The sequence below is a fragment of the Jatropha curcas genome, chromosome 3 (assembly GCF_041381405.1).
Source record: "Jatropha curcas cultivar XTBG-Jc1 chromosome 3, XTBG_Jcur_1.0, whole genome shotgun sequence".
In the NCBI taxonomy this organism is placed as follows: Eukaryota; Viridiplantae; Streptophyta; class Magnoliopsida; order Malpighiales; family Euphorbiaceae; genus Jatropha; species Jatropha curcas.
Genome location: NC_143153.1, coordinates 1,583,664 through 1,605,262, shown reverse-complemented (window position 1 = coordinate 1,605,262; position 21,599 = coordinate 1,583,664). Strand labels below are relative to the sequence as shown.

General features: G+C 35.5%; 4 protein-coding genes and 2 pseudogenes across 11 annotated transcripts; 5 read left to right on the top strand and 1 right to left on the bottom strand.

Moving 5' to 3' along the window:
* The first annotated feature begins 1,236 nt into the window (after positions 1-1,236).
* On the top strand, positions 1,237-5,203 carry LOC105644667 (MAK16 protein-like protein). Its single transcript, XM_012230096.4, has 9 exons — positions 1,237-1,477; positions 1,598-1,707; positions 1,876-1,994; positions 2,092-2,189; positions 3,796-3,883; positions 3,971-4,111; positions 4,268-4,376; positions 4,696-4,835; positions 4,956-5,203. The coding sequence occupies exons 1-9, from the start codon at positions 1,416-1,418 to the stop codon at positions 4,998-5,000; spliced, it is 912 nt and encodes a 303-aa protein (XP_012085486.1). The 5' UTR covers positions 1,237-1,415; the 3' UTR covers positions 5,001-5,203.
* Positions 5,204-5,956: 753 nt separating this feature from the next.
* Positions 5,957-8,560, top strand: LOC105644668 (plant intracellular Ras-group-related LRR protein 3). Its single transcript, XM_012230097.4, has 3 exons — positions 5,957-6,883; positions 7,476-7,642; positions 7,761-8,560. The coding sequence occupies exons 1-3, from the start codon at positions 6,236-6,238 to the stop codon at positions 8,380-8,382; spliced, it is 1,437 nt and encodes a 478-aa protein (XP_012085487.1). The 5' UTR covers positions 5,957-6,235; the 3' UTR covers positions 8,383-8,560.
* Positions 8,561-9,243: 683 nt separating this feature from the next.
* LOC105644978 (protein DOWNY MILDEW RESISTANCE 6-like) lies at positions 9,244-10,850 on the top strand (annotated as a pseudogene). The gene is made up of 4 exons (XR_016319973.1): positions 9,244-9,490; positions 9,696-9,927; positions 10,028-10,354; positions 10,479-10,850. The product of XR_016319973.1 is annotated as a protein DOWNY MILDEW RESISTANCE 6-like (transcript).
* A 478-nt stretch (positions 10,851-11,328) lies between these two features.
* LOC105644669 (uncharacterized) lies at positions 11,329-13,300 on the top strand. The gene has a single exon (XM_089718718.1). The coding sequence runs from the start codon at positions 11,924-11,926 to the stop codon at positions 13,145-13,147; it is 1,224 nt and encodes a 407-aa protein (XP_089574844.1). The 5' UTR covers positions 11,329-11,923; the 3' UTR covers positions 13,148-13,300.
* Positions 13,301-13,569: 269 nt separating this feature from the next.
* Positions 13,570-19,667, bottom strand: LOC105644671 (integrator complex subunit). Of its 7 annotated transcripts, none has more exons than XM_020683433.3 (13): positions 19,444-19,667; positions 18,974-19,054; positions 18,456-18,523; positions 17,958-18,347; positions 17,622-17,836; positions 17,204-17,527; positions 16,840-17,050; positions 16,191-16,283; positions 15,990-16,081; positions 15,269-15,386; positions 15,026-15,111; positions 14,506-14,557; positions 13,570-14,382 (listed from the first exon to the last, which is right to left on the bottom strand). In XM_020683433.3, the coding sequence occupies exons 3-13, from the start codon at positions 18,462-18,464 to the stop codon at positions 13,858-13,860; spliced, it is 2,115 nt and encodes a 704-aa protein (XP_020539092.1). In that variant the 5' UTR covers positions 18,465-18,523; positions 18,974-19,054; positions 19,444-19,667; the 3' UTR covers positions 13,570-13,857. The 7 variants fall into 7 exon arrangements, with proteins under 7 accessions (XP_020539092.1, XP_089574843.1, XP_020539095.1 ...); XM_089718717.1 differs by having other exon boundaries at positions 17,958-18,202; XM_020683436.3 differs by having other exon boundaries at positions 17,958-18,088.
* Positions 19,668-19,768: 101 nt separating this feature from the next.
* On the top strand, positions 19,769-21,353 carry LOC149497308 (protein WHAT'S THIS FACTOR 1 homolog, chloroplastic-like; annotated as a pseudogene).
* Positions 21,354-21,599: the final 246 nt, after the last annotated feature.

Genomic DNA, 21,599 nt, shown 5'->3' with positions numbered 1-21,599 from the left:
AATATGCTTAATTATACAATTGTAAATCAGCTAAACCTTCTGTAAGGTGTTAGATGTTCCATTCAACGAAAAAACAAAGTTTGAGATTATTCCATTAATTTAATAAATTAAGTTCAAGCATACTTATTAAACTCGTTTAAAAAATAATCCGAACTCAGATTTTGAAATAAAATTTAAAATTTAAATCCGAAAGAGCTCAATCTCAAATTTAAAACAAAATAATTTTGAGCACCATGAAAGTAAAAATGGGAGTTCACAACATCTTTGTGGAAATCCATCAATTTCTCTAATTCGGGAGAGAAATATTCAACAAAGTCAAAGCCTTTTCTTTAGAATTACAATGACCATAGTTTATATCTCCACTAATGCAGATACATTAAATAATTTCTAATATCACTCGAGATAGTTTGGTTTAGTGGTTGGAGTATAGTAGATTTCATTTTGGTGATCACATGATTGAGTCGTGAAGTTGGCAATATAATTATTAAACGGGAGATGAGAGGACAGACATCATTGGTAAAAAAAAAAACAATTTCTAATATTTTGTTCTAAAAGAAAATATTCGTTTGTAATTATATTGGTTTTTTCAGGCAAATTTATAAGCGAATTGTTTTTGAAGTTAATTAGTTTTTAACTAAAATATTAGTCAATTATTTCCAACTAAAGTATTAACATAACCGGAGATTATATCTTTTTAAAATAAATTAATTACAAGCACAAAATTTAATATTCAAAATCAAATTTATTAAAACCTGACTTAATTTCACTACTCATTCATGAAATTAATCAATGAATTCACATTAACATAAGTTAATTTCAATTTGAAACATAAAACACATTGTGTATCAATTTATATAAAAATAAAAATATTTGTATTAAATTTTATAATTTCAGCAATAGAAATATAACATAAATGGCCCATAAAATAAAAAAAAAATCATATTTAATGAATATACAAATATTAAACCATCTCACTTTTGCACGTTAAAGTATAATCTAATTGCAGATGTACGAAACAACTTATCTTATACATTTATAAAATCTGACAATGAATTTTTTATTGCTATACAATTTAATATTCAGTGTGTTTTCTGGTGCAATAGGATTTTAGGCATGTTTTAGGGATGATGAGAAAAATTAATCCAATAAAAATTGAATTTCCAAATTTACATGTCTCTGCCCAAACATAGCATGCTAGAAAACGCTGTCGTTTATTAGATTTGGGGTTTTAGGGCAAAAACCCTAAGCCAACAGCTAAATCCCATCCGGAGAGGCAGGCAGTGGAGCTTTACAATCAGTCCTATACTTCGCCATTTTTTGGGTCGAAGTTAAAAATCCCTAAACTAGAAAACCACACAAATTTCAATTTATTCCTAAACTTGAATTAGTGAATAGTTTAGTCACCTAAGTAAAAGATGCAGCACGATGAGGTCATATGGCAGGTTATCAGGCACAACCACTGCAGTTTCATGGCAAAGTAAGTTCGTACTAGCTAAAGCTAGTATTACTTTTAATTTTCTATTCTTATATCATTTCGTTTTACATTTGATTCTTGTGTGAATATTTGAATTTTGATTGGCTTTTGTGGTTTTTTCAGAATCACGACTGGGAATTTCTGTAGAAACCCATACAACGCCACGGGGATTTGCAATCGAAGCTCTTGCCCTCTTGCTAATAGTCGATATGCTACCATTCGTGATCATGATGGTATTTTTCTCTTAACCTTCTATCCTCTTTTCTTGTCATTTTTTTAAATAAAAAGTGAGGCTGTTTATGTGATATTTTTACAGATGCATTTTAGAAAATATAAGTATTAATTATTTATTACATGTGTTTCGCTTGGTATATTATGATTGTGGTTATGATTTTATGCAGGCGTTTTCTATCTGTATATAAAGACTATAGAAAGGGCTCATAAGCCAAATCAATTGTGGGAAAGAGTTAAGCTTCCAAGAAATTATGAAAAGGCTCTTGAGATTATTGACAAACATCTGGTATGGAAATTGCTTGGCCTTAATTTGATAACATCCTGAACCTCTAGTGGTCCTCGTCCTGAAATGGTTTATCTTCGTTCTATAATTCCTTTTACAGATGTATTGGCCTAAGTTGCTGATACATAAAATAAAGCAACGGTTGACTAAAATGACTCAGATGCGTATTCGAATGAGGAAGCTTGCTTTGAAGACAAGGTTAGCGCCATGCTGTGTTATGAACTGTTTCATCTTTGCATTTATCTTCTTCTTCTTCTTCTTCTTCTTTTTTTTTTTTTTTTTTTTTTTTTTTTTTTTTTTTTTCTGATTTGGGAATTCTGCTCTGAAATGATGAACTGTTTCACTTGACTAGCTTGTTTGTGCAACATAGATAAGAGTGATTTTGGACTGTTAAGCAATGTGTTAGCGCTATGCTGTGATTGAGCTTTTGCTTGGAATCAGTATTTAACATGGACAAGATATGCCTTGCTTTTATTTTAAATTTAATTGTCAATGAGCCTATGAAAGATGGCCTGAGAGCGATCATATTTCCTCTGCTCTAATTACAAAATCTCTCTTGCTTTTACATTTCAACTTCTAGACAATTTCGTGGTAGAATCACTTCTTTTCTTTTTATAATATATGGAATATTGCCTTCGACTCTTGACCTAATCACATTCACATTTAGGCATTGGCGTTTTTCACATTTTACTACTTAGTCTTTGATAATTGGCACTTAAACAGGTTCAAGATGAGTGTCATTCTCTTGAGTGGTTCTTTTGATAGAAGGTTTAACAGCATGAATTTGTTAAAATAAAAAGAGAGTGGATCTCTAAAGGTCCCTTCCTCTTCCTCCTCCTTCTCGTTGACAACTTTTGTTTTATAGTTGGGTTCCATCTCCTCTGACTTCTGACTATTGATGAGAAGTAGAGAGTAGGTTATTGTAGGTTTGCTTTTGTGTTTATGTTAGCATCTGTTCCCTCTCTTTCGTTATAACACATGAGAAGTACCACATGGTTATTGCCGGTTTGCCTAAGTTTGATTAACAATTCAGTTAGTTATAATTTCTGAACAGTTTATCTTAAGAAAACCTGAAATTTGAACATAATACACCCATTTTTCCTTCTGGTTTGAAAAGAACATGATCACATGAAGTGCTATTGTTTAAACTCTATCAATGTTTTAGCACAGATCTGTTTTTTCACTTTTCCCACCTGCTGATTATTCGTAAGCAAAATTTGAGTTGATTCTTATCTGAGGTGGGATGTAAATTTTTTTTCACCCTCTTGCCAATCGCATGCTTCATTGAGGCTCCAAATTGTGCTAGTTGTTGATTTAGTTGTGACACCTTTAGGCTTGGTGGTATTCATTAGGCTGTGCCTGTGACTATGAGCAAGTTGAAAGTTGATGAGATCAATTTGTCCCTGTTTAATTAATGGGTCATGCTCGAACTTGGGCAAGGCTGAAATAGAAAAAGAAGCACAAGCACAGGTTAAAAGCCTTCAAACCCTATATAACTATATATAGTTCATATTTGAACTTAAATTATAAAAAGATGCACACAGATGGAGTGAAAATTGTGTAGGTTTTTCTCCCATCAATAATTAGAATAACTGAAAGTCACATTGACACTTGATTTAATATTCGAGCTGGGCATGGTTTGACTTATGAAGTTCAGAAAGGCAAGCCTGGTTTAAGTTTTAGCATCTATACTAAGCTGAGGTTGAACACACAAATACTTGAGTTTGCTGTTCTTGCTTGCAACTCTCTGTTAGTTCCAATTCTTACCATGACTGTTTTATTTACACCATTTGTTTGTCTACAGGGAAAAGATAGTTACAGTACCAAGGAAGCAGGTAAAAAGAGAGAGCAGAAGAGAGGAAAAAGCTGAAAAAGCGGCCTTGTTGGATAAGGTTATGTCTCCACTTCATGATAGCAATGATTATTCATAAATTCCTGTTGATATTTATTTGTGACATGGTTAACTGTTTTGGGTGCAGAGTATTGAAAAGGAATTGCTAGAACGCCTTAAGAAAGGAGTTTATAATGAAATATACAATTACCCTGCTGATAAATACAATGAACTACTTGATAAGGATGAACTACACCATGATGTTGAAGAAGAGGAAGAAGAGATGGAGGTAGTTTTCTAAGAAATTAAGAGTATTTGTCTCTTCAATGTTATATGGTCATCATAGTACCTACTTTCAATTTTTGTTTTTTATATGCATGTGGCTTGCTCAGATGTATATTTTGATTGGTAAAATTCTATTTTTGGTTATAACTGGAATAAGCAGGAACCTGAGGTAGAATATGTTGAGGGCTATGAAGATCTTGAAGAGGAAGATGATATAGAAGATTTTGGCAGCATTGGAATCAAGGACTTCCATGCATTTGATGATGATGGTAAATATGTTATTGGATGTTCTCCTTGGTGTTGTTTCTCATGAATAATATGCTTGAGTCTGGAGAAAGAACTTGAAATCCTGTCTTTTTTACTCTCTCGATGCTCTCTGAGTATCCTGTTTGTATAGTAGGTACTTAACCTGTTTATTCCTTAGAGGCTCGTTGAAACTAGACAATGAGATCTCACATCCAAACTGGACTCATGAAGAGTCTTGCTTATGCCTCCTGATTATAGTGCACTTGCCTTTTGTCAATGGACACTTACCATGAAAATGAGCTTGTGGACTTGTGGACTGACATCTAGATAATTTTGATGCAGTTGAGGATGACAATGATGCTCAAGAGACAGAAAAAGTTGATCGCAAGAAATGGAGAAAAGAATCTGAGTTGGCTTCAAGAAAGCTCGAGAAAGACGAATCTGGTGCTAAATTGAAGAAGAAAGCAAGGGTACTTGTTGAGGTGAGGGCTTACAGTAACTGTAGTTTGAAATTGCATTATCCTATTAAAGCATACTGTCCACCTTCACATTCATTTCTGATATCTGAAATTTTACTCAAACTATGTTCTTTCTTCCATCAGGTTGAGAATGAAGGTGGTTCTGAAAGACAAAAAGCAGTCCATTGAGTGCTAATGTTAGTCTCATGATTGTAGATTATGCTGAAAAGAGTACTCAGCGAAGATTAAGTTGCTCAAAGCAATGCAAAATTTGGAATGTGTCTAAACATACACTCAAGTCCTCCCATCTTTCTTATTTCTTCACACCATTTCTTTACCCAGAATATTTATGTTGGATCAATTTTGATTAATTTGACTTCAGCTTTCTTGCATTTTTTCATCTGCTCATTTCCTCTCTTCTTCTTTTTCGATTTTCATTCTAGAAAACGCTCTGGGATTTAACATTTGCCCTTTGTGTCGGTTGTGATGCTCTGATGCTTTTCGTTGGAGTTGCACATCATCAGTACTGCAACGAATGATGACAAATTAAAATGTCGGTGCCTTGTTTCTGACTGGAATTGTCACAGTAACTGGTCCACTGACTTCACTTACAACCGACTAACCGTCTCCTGCGAGTTTCTTCATGTTTTGTACTTTTGTTTATTCAACAAATCAATTCAATGGTGTTATTAAAAAAAAAAAAAAAAAAAATCCAATCCAATGGTGATTGTTAGTCTTAAGGATTTATCTAATAGCAAAAATATTAAAAGAATTTGTTCATAATATTTAAAAATTATCAAAAAACATAATGCTGTGTAAAAATTCAATTGGTAATGGATAAAATATTTAAAGATATTAAAATGTGTATATTGTGTTCCAAATTATATTATTTTACTGGAATAAAAGAGTTTTTAACTAGTTTGTGATTAAGGTTTGATTATTGTAATCATGTATTAGTTTATATTTTTAAAATAGAAGACTTGTTAATTTTTATTTTATTATTTTTTAATAATTGAACAAGTTCCCAATTAAAAAATAATATAAGGTCAACAAATTATAATTGAAAAATATAAAATTTAAGCAAAACTTGGCTTGGAATTTTAGAAATGAGCTTTGCCTTTGTTTATTCGAATTTAGCCAAGTGGAAAGCGGGCACTTGTTCTTGAGGCCGTAGAAGTCATCCCTAACCCGACGTTTTCATTAATCTAATCTCAACCGAGTCAAAAGTTTTTGGTGATAAGCTCATAGAAAATATAACAAACTGACAATCAAACAAAAAGGAAAATTGATATCTAATCAAATTCAAAGGTATCATCTTTAATTACACACCGTAACTCTTACGTTCTGTAGAGCAATCTGTCAAGGGTCAATGCAGTGTCTCTCTTCTCTTGTTAACCAAGTTTTGATCTTTAAACACCATTTCTATGGACGGAGAAGAGTATCAGTTAATCTCTCTCCAAACTCCAAGGAACCCCTTGGATTCAACTCAAGATGAAATTATTGATTCAACTCAGAAACAATTCCCAATCCTCTCCTATGTCCTTTCCCAACTTGATCCCCACTTTAACCAATCACTCTCCCAAGAATCTGAACCAAATCTCAATACCCAATTTCGTCATTTGAACAACCCTCAAGTCCTTTCCTTGCTAACCCAAGCCGCACCGGCCGCTGTCACCCATACTCTCTCCCTTCTCAAAACGCTAGGTCCTCGACCCGACCCCGATGCTGTGTCGACGGCCCGACTCAAGATTTCCCAGATGGAAGAGTTGGGGAAAATGGATGCTGAGATGGAGATATACAAGGCGGTGGTGAGGATGGAAGACGTGCATGTGGATTATGAGAGACAGTTGAAGGAGGCGGAGGAGAGGCTTGTTAGGGTCTATAAGGAGGCTATAGGGGAGTTTAATGATGATCAAGTGAATGAAGATGTTGTTGCTATATTAAAAGAAGCGGAGAGTGGTGGTGTTGTGGAAAGAGTGGATCTTTCTGAACGGCAGTTGAAGTTATTTCCTGAGGCTTTTGGACAACTTCGTGGGTTACTGATGCTCAATCTCTCTCACAATCAGCTTGAGGTATGTGTGTTTATAAGAAAACCTCTTTGTCACTGTAACTATTTATAATTGTGTAGTAACAGAGAGGGCACTAGCTTTGATTAATGTTTCTTGCTATGTGCTGTAGTTTCTATGCTCATATTCAATTTGGAGTTCATAAATTTTAGCTTCTTTGAGTGGGAATATTTCATGTGTTAGCCAAAAAAAAAAAAAAAATGAGGCTACGTTAGTAGTCATGAATCTTGCTTTAGTAACCTTTTCTACAAAAGAATTTGAGACATCTTTGTTCCTTAAAAATGTTAGTTTTTACCTGCCTAGTAGTGAAGTGTTTCTGCGGGTCAATTGTAATGTTTGATTTTAGCATTTCTGCAAAATCCCTAATTCCGTGAACTTTGACGTTGTACTTGACTTGTCAGAGGAGAACATGCTGGCAATAGTGGAATTAAAACTATTACAATATTGTAGCAACTGGAATAGATTAATGAGAACTTGGTGTTGGTGATTTATTTGTCTGGCGAATAGCCTGTGTGTTGCCTTCATGCCAGTAGGGATAACATTTGTAATTGGGGTATAGTTTTCTCATTGATATTCTGGTCTTTGTTTGCGGCAATAGGTCCTTCCTGATTCAATTTCTGGACTTGAGATACTTGAGAAGCTCGATGTTTCTTCCAACCTTTTAGGCTCATTACCTGACTCTATTGGATTGTTGCGTAATCTTAAGGTCCTAAATGTGTCGGGAAACCAATTGAAAGCTCTCCCTGAAAGTATTTCTCTTTGCAGGTGATGCCCATTTCCTGTTTGCTCTTCCTAGATCATGTATCCAATTATTGTTTTTGATAGATGTTGTTTCATTTCCTATGGTTTCTACTATGCTCAATTGATTTGAACAATGATGTAGTTCACTGGTGGAGTTAGATGCAAGCTTTAACAACTTGGTATCTTTACCGGCAAATATTGGGTATGGACTGGTGAATCTGGAAAGGCTTTCTATCCAGCTGAATAAGATCTATCTCCTACCACCAACTATTTGTGAAATGAAGTCTTTGAGATATTTGGATGTTCATTTCAATGAGCTCCATGGCCTGCCACGTGCAATTGGGAGATTGACAAATCTTGAGGTCCTGAACTTGGCAAGTAATTTCAATGACTTGACTGAGCTTCCTGAAACAATTAGTGATCTAACTAATCTAAGGGATCTCAATTTAAGCAACAACCAAATCCAAGCTCTTCCTGACACGTTCGGTAGGCTTGAAAGTCTAACTAAGCTCAACTTGGATGAAAATCCACTCATAATTCCCCCAAAGAAGATAGCGAGCGAGGGTGTTCAAGCTGTCAAGGAGTTCATGCAAAAGAGGTGGCTTGACATGATAGCCGAAGAACAACAGAGGACAATGTTGGAGGCAAATCAACAAGAACCTCAGACTGGATGGTTGGCATGGGGTGCTTCCTTGTTTAGTGGTTCAGGAAATCAAGGAGGAAGAAAAGCTCAACGGGATCCATATCTCGATCAACTACTGTGATCTTTATTGAACTTGTGGTTTTTGTAAATTCTGAGTGTAAACTTTTTGCTGCCTAATTTGCCTTGTTAAAGAAAATGTCATGACACAACAGAATTGTTTCTTGTGTTTGACTTCTTCCTTGTTTCTAGTTTAAATCTCCAGCAGCAGAAGAGAAGGAAAAGTTTTAATCTTTTTATCATTGCTATTGAAGTTGAAGGGGGCAGTAATCCATTAAAAGTAACTGTTTTCTCCCTTTTCTGAAAATGGAAAAATAGTTCATTTCCTTTTAATACAATTAGACAGAAGGGTTTATGCCTTCAATACTTTATTCCAAGTTCATTTAACTAATTCTAACTCATCACACGTAAAATTGCCAAATTGAACTAAAAATGGGTGGATTGGATACTGTATTGCATAACATTGTCTGAACTCTGAATACGGCGGTCTCTTTAAGTTTTTGGCTGGTCCTTATTTAGAATAAATGAATTTTATAAAAAAAAAAAATTAAATTCTCAATTTCGTTTAAAGGAAAAGAGTGCAAAACCAATTATTTTAACATCAGATGAATATACTAAATTAGTGAAAATTTTGTAATAGAAAATTTACATCCGAAACTTTCCGTACCTTGTATTAATAATTAAATTAACTATGTATTATATAAAGCACTCTTTTAGTTTTTCTTTTCTTGGGATGTATCCTTGATAAGAATGGTAGATAGAAATTCCCTCAATTTAGCTAAAATGTGGTACGGTTAGGTTACGATAGAGTCACGTGATTTCCTTCGAATAAGGTGGAATAATAATTTGTTGTTATTTTTTTGAAAATGCAATTGTGGAATAAGAATTGTGTTGGACAAATTCATTTGCAAAATACAATAGATAAAAGAAAGCCACACCATTCTCCATAAAAATGGTATCTTTTAAATTGGCAAAAGATGAAACTCCTCTTTCACTTCATGCAAATTTCATTCTTCCTGAAGCCAAAAGGCCACACCTTTCCCAAGAATCTAATGCAGCCTCAATTCCTATCATTGACCTTAATCAAGATCTATCCCAAGTAGTTCAGCAAGTGTCAGAAGCTTCTGAGGAATATGGGTTTTTCCAAGTTATCAACCATGGAGTCCCTCAAGAATTATGTGAAAGAACAGGCTTCTTTTTTGTAACTTGTTTTTCTATATTTAGATGTAATATGGAGCAGGTTTTTTCACTTATCATTCTCTAGCTAGGTTGGGTCTATTGGGAGAGTCTACTGACTCGGGATTAGTGGTGGAGTTTGATAAGTTTTCCTGGATTTCTAATAAAATTATTTATTTTGCTGATAAAAAAAAAAAAAAAAATTATGTGAAAGAATGGTGACTACCATTGGAGAATTCTTTGCTTTGCGTCCTCAAACAAGGGTTAAATTCCTTACAACAGATCACACCAAGCAAATTAAGCTCTTCAACTACTTCCTTAAAATTGATGGCCAAGAAGATAAAGTTGCAATGTGGAGTAAGACCTTTTCTCATCCTTGGCATTCTTTGGATGATATTATCATCTTTTGCCACAAAAACCCTCCTCAATATAGGTATTTCCTTTCTTCTCTTTCAATATTTACGGGGAAAAAAAGAAAAAGCTTAAGCATATGGTAACATTTTTTCTCTTTTTTTCATATATTGGTTCTAAAGAGAGGTTGTGGCTGAGTATGCAAAGGAGATTGGTGAATTGATGAGTAGGGTTTTGGGGTTGATATCCCAAGGGCTTGGGCTAGAGAAGGATTGCTTAAAGAAGAGGCTAGAAGAGGAGCCTATAAGGAGAGCACAAGCAAATTTCTACCCACCATGTCCAGAGCCAGAGATAACCTTAGGGCTGTCTGTTCACACTAATGTTGGTGCACTCACTATAGTAAGACAAACAGAAGGAGTGACTGGCTTCAAATCTTGAAAGATGGGAAATGGGTTGCTGTTCATCCTATCTCCAGTGCATTTGTCATCAATCTTGGTGATCAAATCCAGGTACTCCTTCAATCAAAAGATATGAGTAGTTTTAATAGAACTTATAATAGCATTGCTTTTGCTCTTTTTTTCATATTATTCAGTTAATTATTAATTTTTTTTTTTTATATTCTCGTGTAAGTAGGTTTTGAGCAATGGAAGGTACAAGAGTGTGCACCATCGGGCTGTGACTAACAAGGAACACCAGCAGATTTCATTTGCAGCATTTTATGCACCAGGCAAGGAAGCAATGATCGGTCTGATTGAGGATTTAATCGATGAGGAACACCCTCCGGTTCATCGGAGCTACACATATGGAGAGTTTCTTCAGGAATTTTACAGGCAAGAAGGGAACAAGAAGGATGGTGAAGGAGGTTTTTGAGCTGCAAAATTAATAACAGCTCGTTGTTATTTTGGTTATGTATGAATATTAAATAGTGAATTGTTATAGTAATAATGTAATGTGATTTGATAACATTGGTAAACTGTTAAAACAATATCGTAACACATAACAAAATATTGGTTGATGGTGGAGATAATTAGCGACGTTGATCCTTGTCAAGCGAGAACACAAATTCGATCCTTAAAAATATTTTCTGATTATACTGAAAAAAAAAAAATTCAGGTCAAATAATATCTTTATTATTTTTATTGTTTTGAGAAGAAATATTTATATTGTGTTTCACAAATCATAGCTATTGGGATAATTAATTGCCGCTAAAATGGATAATTTTATCTAACAATGACAACTAATTGCTGCATAATTGTATCCAACAGGATAATTAATTACTGCTAAAACGGATAATTTTATCTAACAATGACAACTAATTGCTGCATAATCGTATCCAACAAGCCCATAGCAGTGAACATTGGGCTTGTTCCAGAACTAAGTTGTGCAACGTTCAACTTAGTTGGCCTAATTGCTAGTCGTCTATAACATGCGTCCGCTTCTGTTTTACTCTTTAAAATAACCTGATAAAAGCAGTTTATCCAATCAGTTCACAGGTAATCTTTGTTTTCAATTCTCTCTCATCTTATCTCCTTTTTTTTGTACTTATATAATTATTATATGCCTGCCCATACAATTGGTACAGACTCAGTTCTGGTTCACTGATTAACCTCGCATCTTTCTTTCAAAAAAAAAAAAAAAAAACCTCGCATCTTCTTCAGTCTTCACCCCTCTCCTCTGCTCTGTGTCGGTGGTTTCTTTCCTTTCAGATCATCTGTTTCGAGATCACATACTGTTAAATCTCAAAATGCCGTTTCTCTGATATGGGTTGATTTATGAGGAGGGAGTGAGAGTGATAAACAAAAGTACGAACAATGGAAATTGAGAGAATGAAGAAGCTGTTGCTCCTTTGGTGTGGAGCCAGAAGTAGCCGTATGGCCCTCGTGGGTGGAAACCACACCGCATCCAGGTTTTGCACTCGCTAAATCATTGTTTTTTCACGTTGTTTTGGTTTAGTTTCTTCAAATTCTCTTGATTTTGGCGTCTGGGTATCTGCTAAATTGCGAAAAGACTCGTTTATTACGTGATTGTGCACTACAAAGTTTTCTGTTGAGAATTAAAGGTGTGAAGGCAACAAAGCCATGGAATTTGCTCATGGAGGTCGAACCAAGGAACATAGCAAGATGAAGCAATCTCAAAATGGTGACTATGAATTAAATTCTGTTACTCTTTTGGTAATTAAGCTTTCTGATTTGCGGGTTTTGCACATTGTATCTCGCTCCTTGTTTTTGGTTGTGGTTATTCTCACATTACCCTGGATTGGTTCCATTTTGAAGCAATTTTCTTCGACAGCTTATTATGATGATTTATCTGCTGATGATTTTGTTTCTGATATAATTGATGTCGAATTCTTGGATTCTCTATTGATAGATTTGGCCAATGAGGGCCTTATCAAGAAGGGCAATAAAGCTCTCTTCGTTTGCTCTGGCATTGGAGCTATAATTGATGATTCACGATTCTTGAATGCTAATGAGATTGATTTTGTATTGGGATCTAATCTGGGGCAACATGTGTTGCTTCATGATGCATCATTTGATTTTGTGTTTGCATTTGGATATGAAGATGTTGAATCTCTTGATAGCATTGTGAAAGTTGGTGGAATATTGGTTGCTCAATTGAGTGACTTTCCAAATGATATACAAAAGCAATTCAATTATAAGGTTGTTTATCTTAGGCAATATCGTTCAACCATTGTGGCAATGAGAAAAACAAGTTTGACAAGTAAACTGGCGGGCTCCTCTGCCAAGAGGAAGCTCTTTGAGATGGAATCGGAGGCCAAGAAAGACGCGTTGAATGGCTTAGAAGATGTTTTACTTGAGCCACCAAGAAAAGTTTTTGCAAAATCTACAAAAAGCATGAGCAAATTCAATTATTTTCCTGACTTATTAGGGGATTCATTAGAAGATTATCCTCGTAGAGTTTTTGTTGATGTGAGCCTGCATGAGCAGAAGAATGTTGTAAAGGCATGGTTTAGTGAGAACTATCCAACTAGGAATCAAAAATTTGAGACTTACAACATAGAAATGGTGTCTGAAGGAGTGTCAAAGATGGTGTCACCAGGGATTGATGTTTCAAATTGGTTGATGAAGAATGTAAAGGAAGATGAGTTTGTTGTGATGAAGGCAGAAGCAGAAGTGGTGGAGGAGATGATGCAGAGGAGGACGATCAATTTGGTGGATGAACTGTTCTTAGAGTGCCAGAATCAGTGGGAAGGAAAGAAGAGCAAGAGGGCTTATTGGGAGTGTTTGGCTTTATATGGAAGGCTAAGAGATAAAGGTATTGCTGTGCACCAGTGGTGGGGTTAAGAAGAACTAAGAACCCTCTAATTAGAGAGATTGTTTTGATGCAGGCATTGCATGTCTAAATGAGTCGTTTTCATGTTTGAATTTCAGTAACTAAATCTTTTTATCGGTTTACCCTACTGAATGCAATAATGTAAGCAGTTGTTTTGTTGGTTATGTTGTGTGACGTTGCTGTGGAGGTAAGATCAAGCTCCTCTTCACTCCTATTGTTGCCACTTCTTAATTTTATGAGAATAAACTTCGCTATGGTGTGATTTAAATAAATAAATATTAACTTCACTAAATTTATAAATTGACAAAATGAAATATTGCGAGACAAATATGCTCACTTTTTGGACTTGTGCTGAGATTTTGGATGGAAAGACCCTTATAGCAAGTTTAAGTAAATATCACGGACGATGTAGTAATCTATCAAAACAGAGAGATGAAAGCGTTAACGTACTGAGCAAATCATTATTATTCTGAGACAGGGATCTCTGTCAAGACTCCATAGTGTTTCTTTCATCAAAATCCGAAGGTAATTCCAAGGCTACAAGAAATTGATGACAAAGCTCACTACATTGAACGTTCAATCACTACAATACAATATGAAATCACTTTAGCATTATATTACCCTAATCACAAGATTACTAATTCAGTATTAGAAACTAATCACTGCTTAATTCAGAATTAAATAGGGGACCATATGGATCCTAACGCGAATTCCCTTGCTTCTAAATGGCATCCAAAAGACTACTGATGGCTTGAAAGATTTGGCTGCCTAAATTCTCATCGCAAGTACTTATAACAGTACTTGTGGCTCGAGCTTCTATCAAGGCTTTGTTTGGGTTGTGGATTTGTATGATCCTAACGATTTCCGATTCAGCATCACTCGTGCGTTGTTCTATAGATCCATTAATACCCATCTTTGACAGCAGAGCAAGTAGCTTCTCCATATCAAGCAAACCCCATTGTAGTAATGGCCTACTCTCTGAGGAGTCTAACACCTTGTCTCCTAAGAGTAGTTGGTGTTTCTTGTCGTTAATGAATAGCTGTCCATCCAGTCTTGTGACGTCCATGTTGTTCTGTTTCAGCTTTCTCCAAGAGAAACTAGTGGCCAAGTCTGTTGCAATCTCTACCCCAAAACTGTCTTTTAAGCTTTGTATATCTAGTGTTTCGTTTTCATTGTAGTAAAAGACAGAAAATGAATGTGAACTTGACTTTGAGTCGTTGACCTTCGGCTTCAAATCCTCTGGTAACTAATTTGTACACAGAAGAAAAAGGACAAAGAACTTAGTAAACAGATGCTAGGCGGAGAAAGAGGGAGAGAGACCTAATATAAAATTAAAAGAAGAAGAAGGACAAGCAGATTGAGTGATTACCACAACAGTTTTTGGCTGCAATACACTCAGCAAAGGTTGAGCTTTCCTCATCCTGCAAAAGATACCAAAGCATTGCTAATTCGCAAACATGTTTGAAACCAGATATAATTTATCCGGCAGAAATGCATGAGTAGTTGTATTGATTCCTTTTCAAAAAAAAAAAAAAAAAAAAAATACAAGGGCAAATGCGGAACAAAATAACAAATTAATTTTCAGTAGCAATTTTCCTTCAATAATACTATTTTATACACCATTAACAATAGAAAAAGTAACAAATCCAGCAGGGTATGAGAATGTAAATGTGATCCTTAAACAGCAAAGCGAAAGATGCTGCTTAAGACAATTCAGGAACCAACAAAAACAACCTCCATTGGAGAAACAGAAACTAGTTTGACTGAAATGGTATCATAAAACCAAAATATATAGCATCAATAAATTTTGTAATTGCTTTTTGGAAACTACTTGAGCAAAATGGCTATATTTAGTGGAGCTAAACTAGAATGGAAAAATATATCCTTACTGTATTCCAGAAATGAATGAACACTGTAGAACCTTCATTGCTATTGGCTTGAAAGGCAAGAGGGCCATATCGGCATCCAATCTATCCTGCAAATTATACATTTCTTAAGTCATTTCTTTAAGCAATTACAAGAAATTATTGTATCTTCAATTTCCTTCAAAAGAAGAATGAAGGAAATTCCAATACCAAAGTATGCGACAGATTACGTAAGTCAACAAGAGCAAATATAGATAACTTGAGCACCTCTAGAACAAGTAAAGAGTTCTGATCTCCAGACCATCGTCTAACCAAATGAACAAGAGGACCAAGCCGTAGACTCCAGTGAGGAGCAAATATGATGCATGGTTCCCGCCAATTGGTTCTGAGAACAAAAATGTTAGTTTGAGAAGGGCAAATGACAAGTTAGTTATGGATGCAAATTCATTGAAAATGCACTACCAGAAGAAAACTTCTTTTTCCCAATAATCCTTGCTTTCTCAAACTTTGAGTTAAGTAGGCAGAAGTTTTAAGGAAAAACACACCTCTCAAAGTGTAATGAATCTCGTTTGGGACTTCTGAAACTATAATTTCCACTTTGGCTAGAATGTCAAAGGCTGGTAATGGTACATACCAAGCATAGATTTTCTTCAAAAGACATTAGTATAGTGCCAATTTTTAATAAATCACAGGAAACATTAAACTAGTGTTGCAGTGCATGCACAAACAAAGGAACAATTAGAAATCTGGGGCCAATAAGCAAGTCCAAATTTGGCTGATGTAACTTCTAAAATATTATTCACACTGAGTAGTACATTTGGCCGATGTAGCAGTTCTAAAATATTATTCACACTGAACTTCACACCCATCAAGTATTTGTATAATGGATAAAAGTATTGAAATTTTCCTATGAGATAAAAGTATTGAAACTTTCCTATGAGAGAGAGAGAGAGAGAGTCATCTGATAACAAAGACAAGCATATCTTACATTAGGTTGGGGGAATGAAGATCAGGAAACACATGAAGCTTCTTTCCTTTCATGAGCTCGATGTGTGAAAACAATGGCTCACCAGAAAACAGCTGTCAGACCATTAAAAAATAAATCAAGCATGCCTTTCACAAATATAGAACTTAAAATGAAATAAAAGGTACACACAAAATAAAGCAACAAACCACTAAAGTTGTGTACCTTTTCTTGCCGGAGCTTGCAAAGCCATTCTGGTATAATATTAGTGAATGCTAGCAGCTCTGCTGCTATAGAAGAGATAATGTATATTGGTACCTACAGAACAATAAATATTTTGATTGAAAATAAAACCAATAGCCAGCTAAGACTAAAGTCTACAGTATTTACACGCACTTGAAAGAATTCAATCAGTAACTAATATCATGTTTGGTCTTCATAGGTAACTGAATCTCTTTACAGAACCAAGATGAACGATATGAAATAAGTTATTTGCCTGCTAGTTGATGTCAAGATGGAGCTGCAGCAATTTACAATCACACTCAATAAATAGTCATCGGTTTTACCAAGCTCATAGCATTCAGTTCTGTTTATGTGAACTCTAAAGCATTACATTGAGCATACAGAATGTAACAAGTGCAAGTAAACACAATCGTAAACTTAAAAAGATAATCTACCCTTAGATAACAGAGGTTAGACCTCACCCCATGTGGCTTATTTCCAATATTCCAGACCTGGACTAAACTACTTCAGTTTTACCAATTAATAATTCACTACAGTCAAACAATAAACTAATATACATATTACTTCATCATTGAGTGTTCCTAACTTTTTGCATATGCATGGAGTAAAGGGGGGAAATCATAATTTTTACCTTCAAATCAGAAGATTCAAGGGAAATTGGTATCTGCTCCAACAGCTGCAGAACAATTCCCAGACGATTTAAAGGAAAGAGGACAGAACCACCGGCTGTAACAGAATCCACAACACATGAGCATATAAAAGCTAGTTTCTCGCTTTCCAATAAGCTCTCATCATTACTTAATAAGCATTCATTCAACTCTTTCTGATTATCTTCATCACTGCTGCGCCATAATTAAGACAGCAGCATGTCAGACTGCACTATTCCAAAAATTACAATTTTGTGAAATAGAATCGAATTACAAATATTCAAGGATGACAGTGAGGATTCCAGATGTATTTTAAAAAGCTGTCTTAACTATGTAAAACAATATTACCTGATAGTTGACAGATTGTTAGTTGTTGGAGAAGAATCATTATCATGATGTTCAACATCTTCTATCACAGCTGAGAAGTCTGAATACAATATCAGGTCCTTCCCTTGCAGAGCACGATAATCAAACTCCATTGCATGAGCAGATACAAATATAGAGCTTGATACACATGCAAAATTTTCTTCTGGACCTTCAACAGTCCAATTGCACGAGCCTATCTCTAAACCTGAACTAAACGCCTTTATGACCAATGCTCCATTATGACAGGCTGCTTCAGCATATTTAAGCGTTTGGACCTTCTGCATGCAATCGTGCACATCCACTGATCTGAATAACATTTAAGCATTTAATGAACTAAAAATATGCAAATGAATAATGTCAACAAGGAGAATCTAGCTTGAAGAACTGCAGTGTCAACTACCTGTACAGTGGCATCCAACTGCCCAGCTCTGATCCATCTTTGCCCAAAGCCACTTCCCCCAGTGAAGATGGAAGTAATTCAAGTTCTTCCCACTTCATCCATTGAGGAGAATCAAACTCCGTAGGTCCATAAAAATTCCGGAATTCATTGTGCATTGAGACAAGATCTTCCATCATAAGTTGCCCAAGCCTTGCAGTTGCTTCAGTTGTGTATATCTGATCCAACCAAACACCATATTGTCTACAAGTTAAATGATGAGGATATCACAATGAAGTTAACTGCAGGGAAAAAAAACTTCTGAAACTTTTACTTTTTCGCTTTTTTTTTTCTTTTTACCTTTGCAGAAAAACCCTTACTTCGAGTAAGAAATGGTAGCCCAAGCATGCCCATGGTACTTGAAATCAATACAATATCAATGGAAGAAGGATCCCAAAATTGCAAGTTCTTTGCAGTTTTATACCAAGGCTCTGCATAGATTAAATTTTTTGCATCAAGGGGCTTCTCAATTTTACATCTCTTTTGAGTCTCCAATCCCGTATTCAATGAATCATAGACTGGACTATTAGAAGATCCTTCAAGAACTATGGGACAAAAATCAGCAGGAACAGGAGAAAATATAGTGAGAGCTGATAGGTCCAGTGGGCAATCAAGCAATATCCTAAACCCACTCGCGTGGACAATATAGCATGGCGGTAAATGGAAACCATTCCCTTTACTCAAGCATGTCTAAAAAAGAAAAAAGAAAACAAACACGCACACTCAATAAGAATCTAAACATAGGAAATGAACGGAGACAGCACTGGTGAGACAAAGAGGAGAGAGAGAGAGACTTACAAACTTCATGGAGATAAAAGATGTAAGAGCTACGCTGCTAGAATCATAGATTTACCCCTTGCATTTACCTATAAAGATCTTGTTTAGAACTGAAAATCAACAAGCTTAAAGCCAGAAAAGTATAATAATGGCAATAAACGTGCAGCACAGGCTTGGGAAGACATTCCAATTTAAGGCCATAACATTGGAAGCAAGGGAAAGAAGACAAATTACATAAAAATATAGCTAGAAATTTAAAATTCAGAAAAAGAAAAAGGAGGAAGAAAGAAACTTTAACAAGCAATTAGACAAGGTCAATAGAATTCAGCATAATGACTAAGCACAAAAATTTGTTCTTGACCCGTAAGCCAGTCCTATTAATACACACGAATCCAAAAAATGGGGAAAAAAAACCAAGTAAATCAAGCTTATTTGCAATTCATAGATAAGTATTGCAGCCACCAAACATGGTCTGAATCCTCGTTAGACCATGTGTTTAATATTGTGCAGGCTAAATTCATAAATTGTAACAGTACCACCTGCTACAGTCCCTTGCAACACAACCTCATAAGTGGCTTCAGCCTTGGCGATCAAATCCATTAGTAGCTCTTTTTTTTTGCCTAATAAGTGAATCCATTTTGCACAGGGTTAGGCAACACACACTAGTCCAGAAACTGCTCATATATTTTTCTTAAGAAGCATTAAACTTTCTCAAATACGTGACATATACCTATAAAGGGAAAACTATGAAAAGCACTCTCCATTTATCATTGGTTACACTTTAAAATCAGTTATTGATATCGATTAAAGCGCCAAATATCCATTTCAGTTCTTATTTGAAGATTACATCATCATATAAACACAACAAATTTTCAAAAATTAGATAACATCTATTTCAATTTCATACAAATTGTTCGAGGTATTTTATCAAACAGGTGGCTTGCACATGGCCATTATTGTAACAAGAAAATCATACAAGAGAGAGAGAGAGAGAGAGAGTTAACATTACCAAAAAAAGATATAGGCTTCGGGATAGTCCTCTCCGAAAAGGAATTCAACGAATATTCTTAGATTTCTTCGATATTTCATGTTTAACAAGTGTAAACATTTAAACAAAATGTCAAAAAGTTTATAATGCAATTCTCTGCAGTATTAGTTGTATATTACGCGTTATTGGAAAGAAACCTGCACAACGTTTGGCATTATATAAAGCTAAAGTTAGGCCCAAGTACTACAACTCCAGTGTATTCTTTGTCGCGCGAGTCCTCGAGCGACAGCTCTTCTCCTCAACGGACAAATAACTAACGGCGGTCATGAACACGGAACTACACAGGAGAAATTGAACGACAAGTTATTTATGGCTCTTTCCCGAGATCATCGAACGACTGGTAGTATTCTCAAGTCAACATTTTTAACAAAAACTAATATCAAAACGGCATCGTTCTGTATTTGAAGAAATTTGATTGCGAGGGATTCTCTTCAACGCCTTTGCTCCTCCGTCTCCAGCCCTAGATCATACGGATTGAAAGCAGGTGTTTTGGGGCAATTGGTAACGCAAAAAGTTTGCTTTGTTTTCCACCACTAATCAAATTCATATTTCATTTATAGAGAGCTAAAAGCAGAAATTTTGCAATCCATCTTTTGATTATCTGCCTCAAAGAAACCTGGTCTTTCCCTCCAAGAGGCACAGGATATCCGTATTTTATCCCTTCCACCAATTTCTAAAATCATATATTTTGCAAAAACCAGCTGTCTATGTATTTCAAAAATCAGGCGTCATGTGGGTTCCGGTGAAGCAAAAAATCAAGCGGAGGAAGAAGACCGAAGAAGAAGATATACCATAGAGTCCATGAACTTGATAGAGTCCTGGACTTTCAGAACAAACCGTCTCTTACCTAACACCTTAAATCTATTATCCAATCACAAAAGCATCAATATCTACTCCTCCGAGACCTCGAAAAGCAATTTGGGTTTGTTCAGAAATGGAACTTCATGGCTGTCCTTGAGAAGTATCCTTCAATATTCCACGTTGGTGGCGGTAGTGACAGAACACCGCCTTTTGTTAATCTGACTGAGAAAGCAATGAAGATTGCCGATCAGGAACATGAAGCAAGAGAGTCAATGGAACCCATTTTGGTTAAGAATTTGAGGAAGCTTCTAATGATGTCAGTTGATTGTAGAGTGCCACTGGAAAAGATTGAATTCATTGAAAATGAATTAGTCTTGCCCCAAGATTTCAAGAATTGTTTGATACCAAAATACCCAGAATATTTTTCAGTGAAAGATGTCAATGGGAAAGCTTATCTTCATTTGGAGAATTGGGATTCTTCATTAGCGGTCACTGCTAGAGAGGAAAGATTATCGCTTGAAGGAGTTTCTGCTTCCAACACCCCAAAGAAAAAAGTCAGAATATCAAAAGATGGTAATTTCTTGGGTCCATTTGCCTTTAGAATGTGTTTTCCTGCTGGTTTTCGGCCAAATGCGAGTTATCTTGAAGAACTTAGTTTCCTTCTCCATACTTGAATGCAAGGAGATTTGAAGCTGCTGATCCAAAGGCTCGAAAGCGTGTAGTGGCAATGCTTCATGAGCTTCTTAGCTTGACAATGGAAAAGAGGTTGACATCTATGCAATTGGATGCATTTCATTCTGAGTATTTGCTGCCTTCTAGATTGCTACTTTGTTTGGTAAAGAATCATGGTATATTTTATATCACTAACAAAGGTGCAAGAAGTACTGTTTTCCTCAAAGAAGCCTATGATGGTTCAAATTTAATTGATAAATGTCCTTTGTTTTTGTTTAATGACAAGCTTGTAGCACTGGGTGGTCCTAAAGAGATCAATTTGTGCAAAGAGTTGCATTTTTGACAATTTCTTTTCTATCAATTTTGTTCAACAAAATCTAAAGATCACTTGAATTTCATGCTTTTTGGTATCTGTTTATTATTTTTCTCGTCAAGAATTTCAGATTCTAGGACCGACTCTTCAAGTGGAGTTCCTGGATCTTTATCTCATTCACTAGCCCGTAACTTCTAAGCCAGGAAAGTATAAATATCCAATACCAGAGGAGGAGCTTCAACCAATGGACTTCAAGGCAGTGTGGGCAGCCATGGATGAGTGTCAAAAGCTTGGCCTCACTAAGTCAAGTGGAGTCGGCAATTTCTCTTGT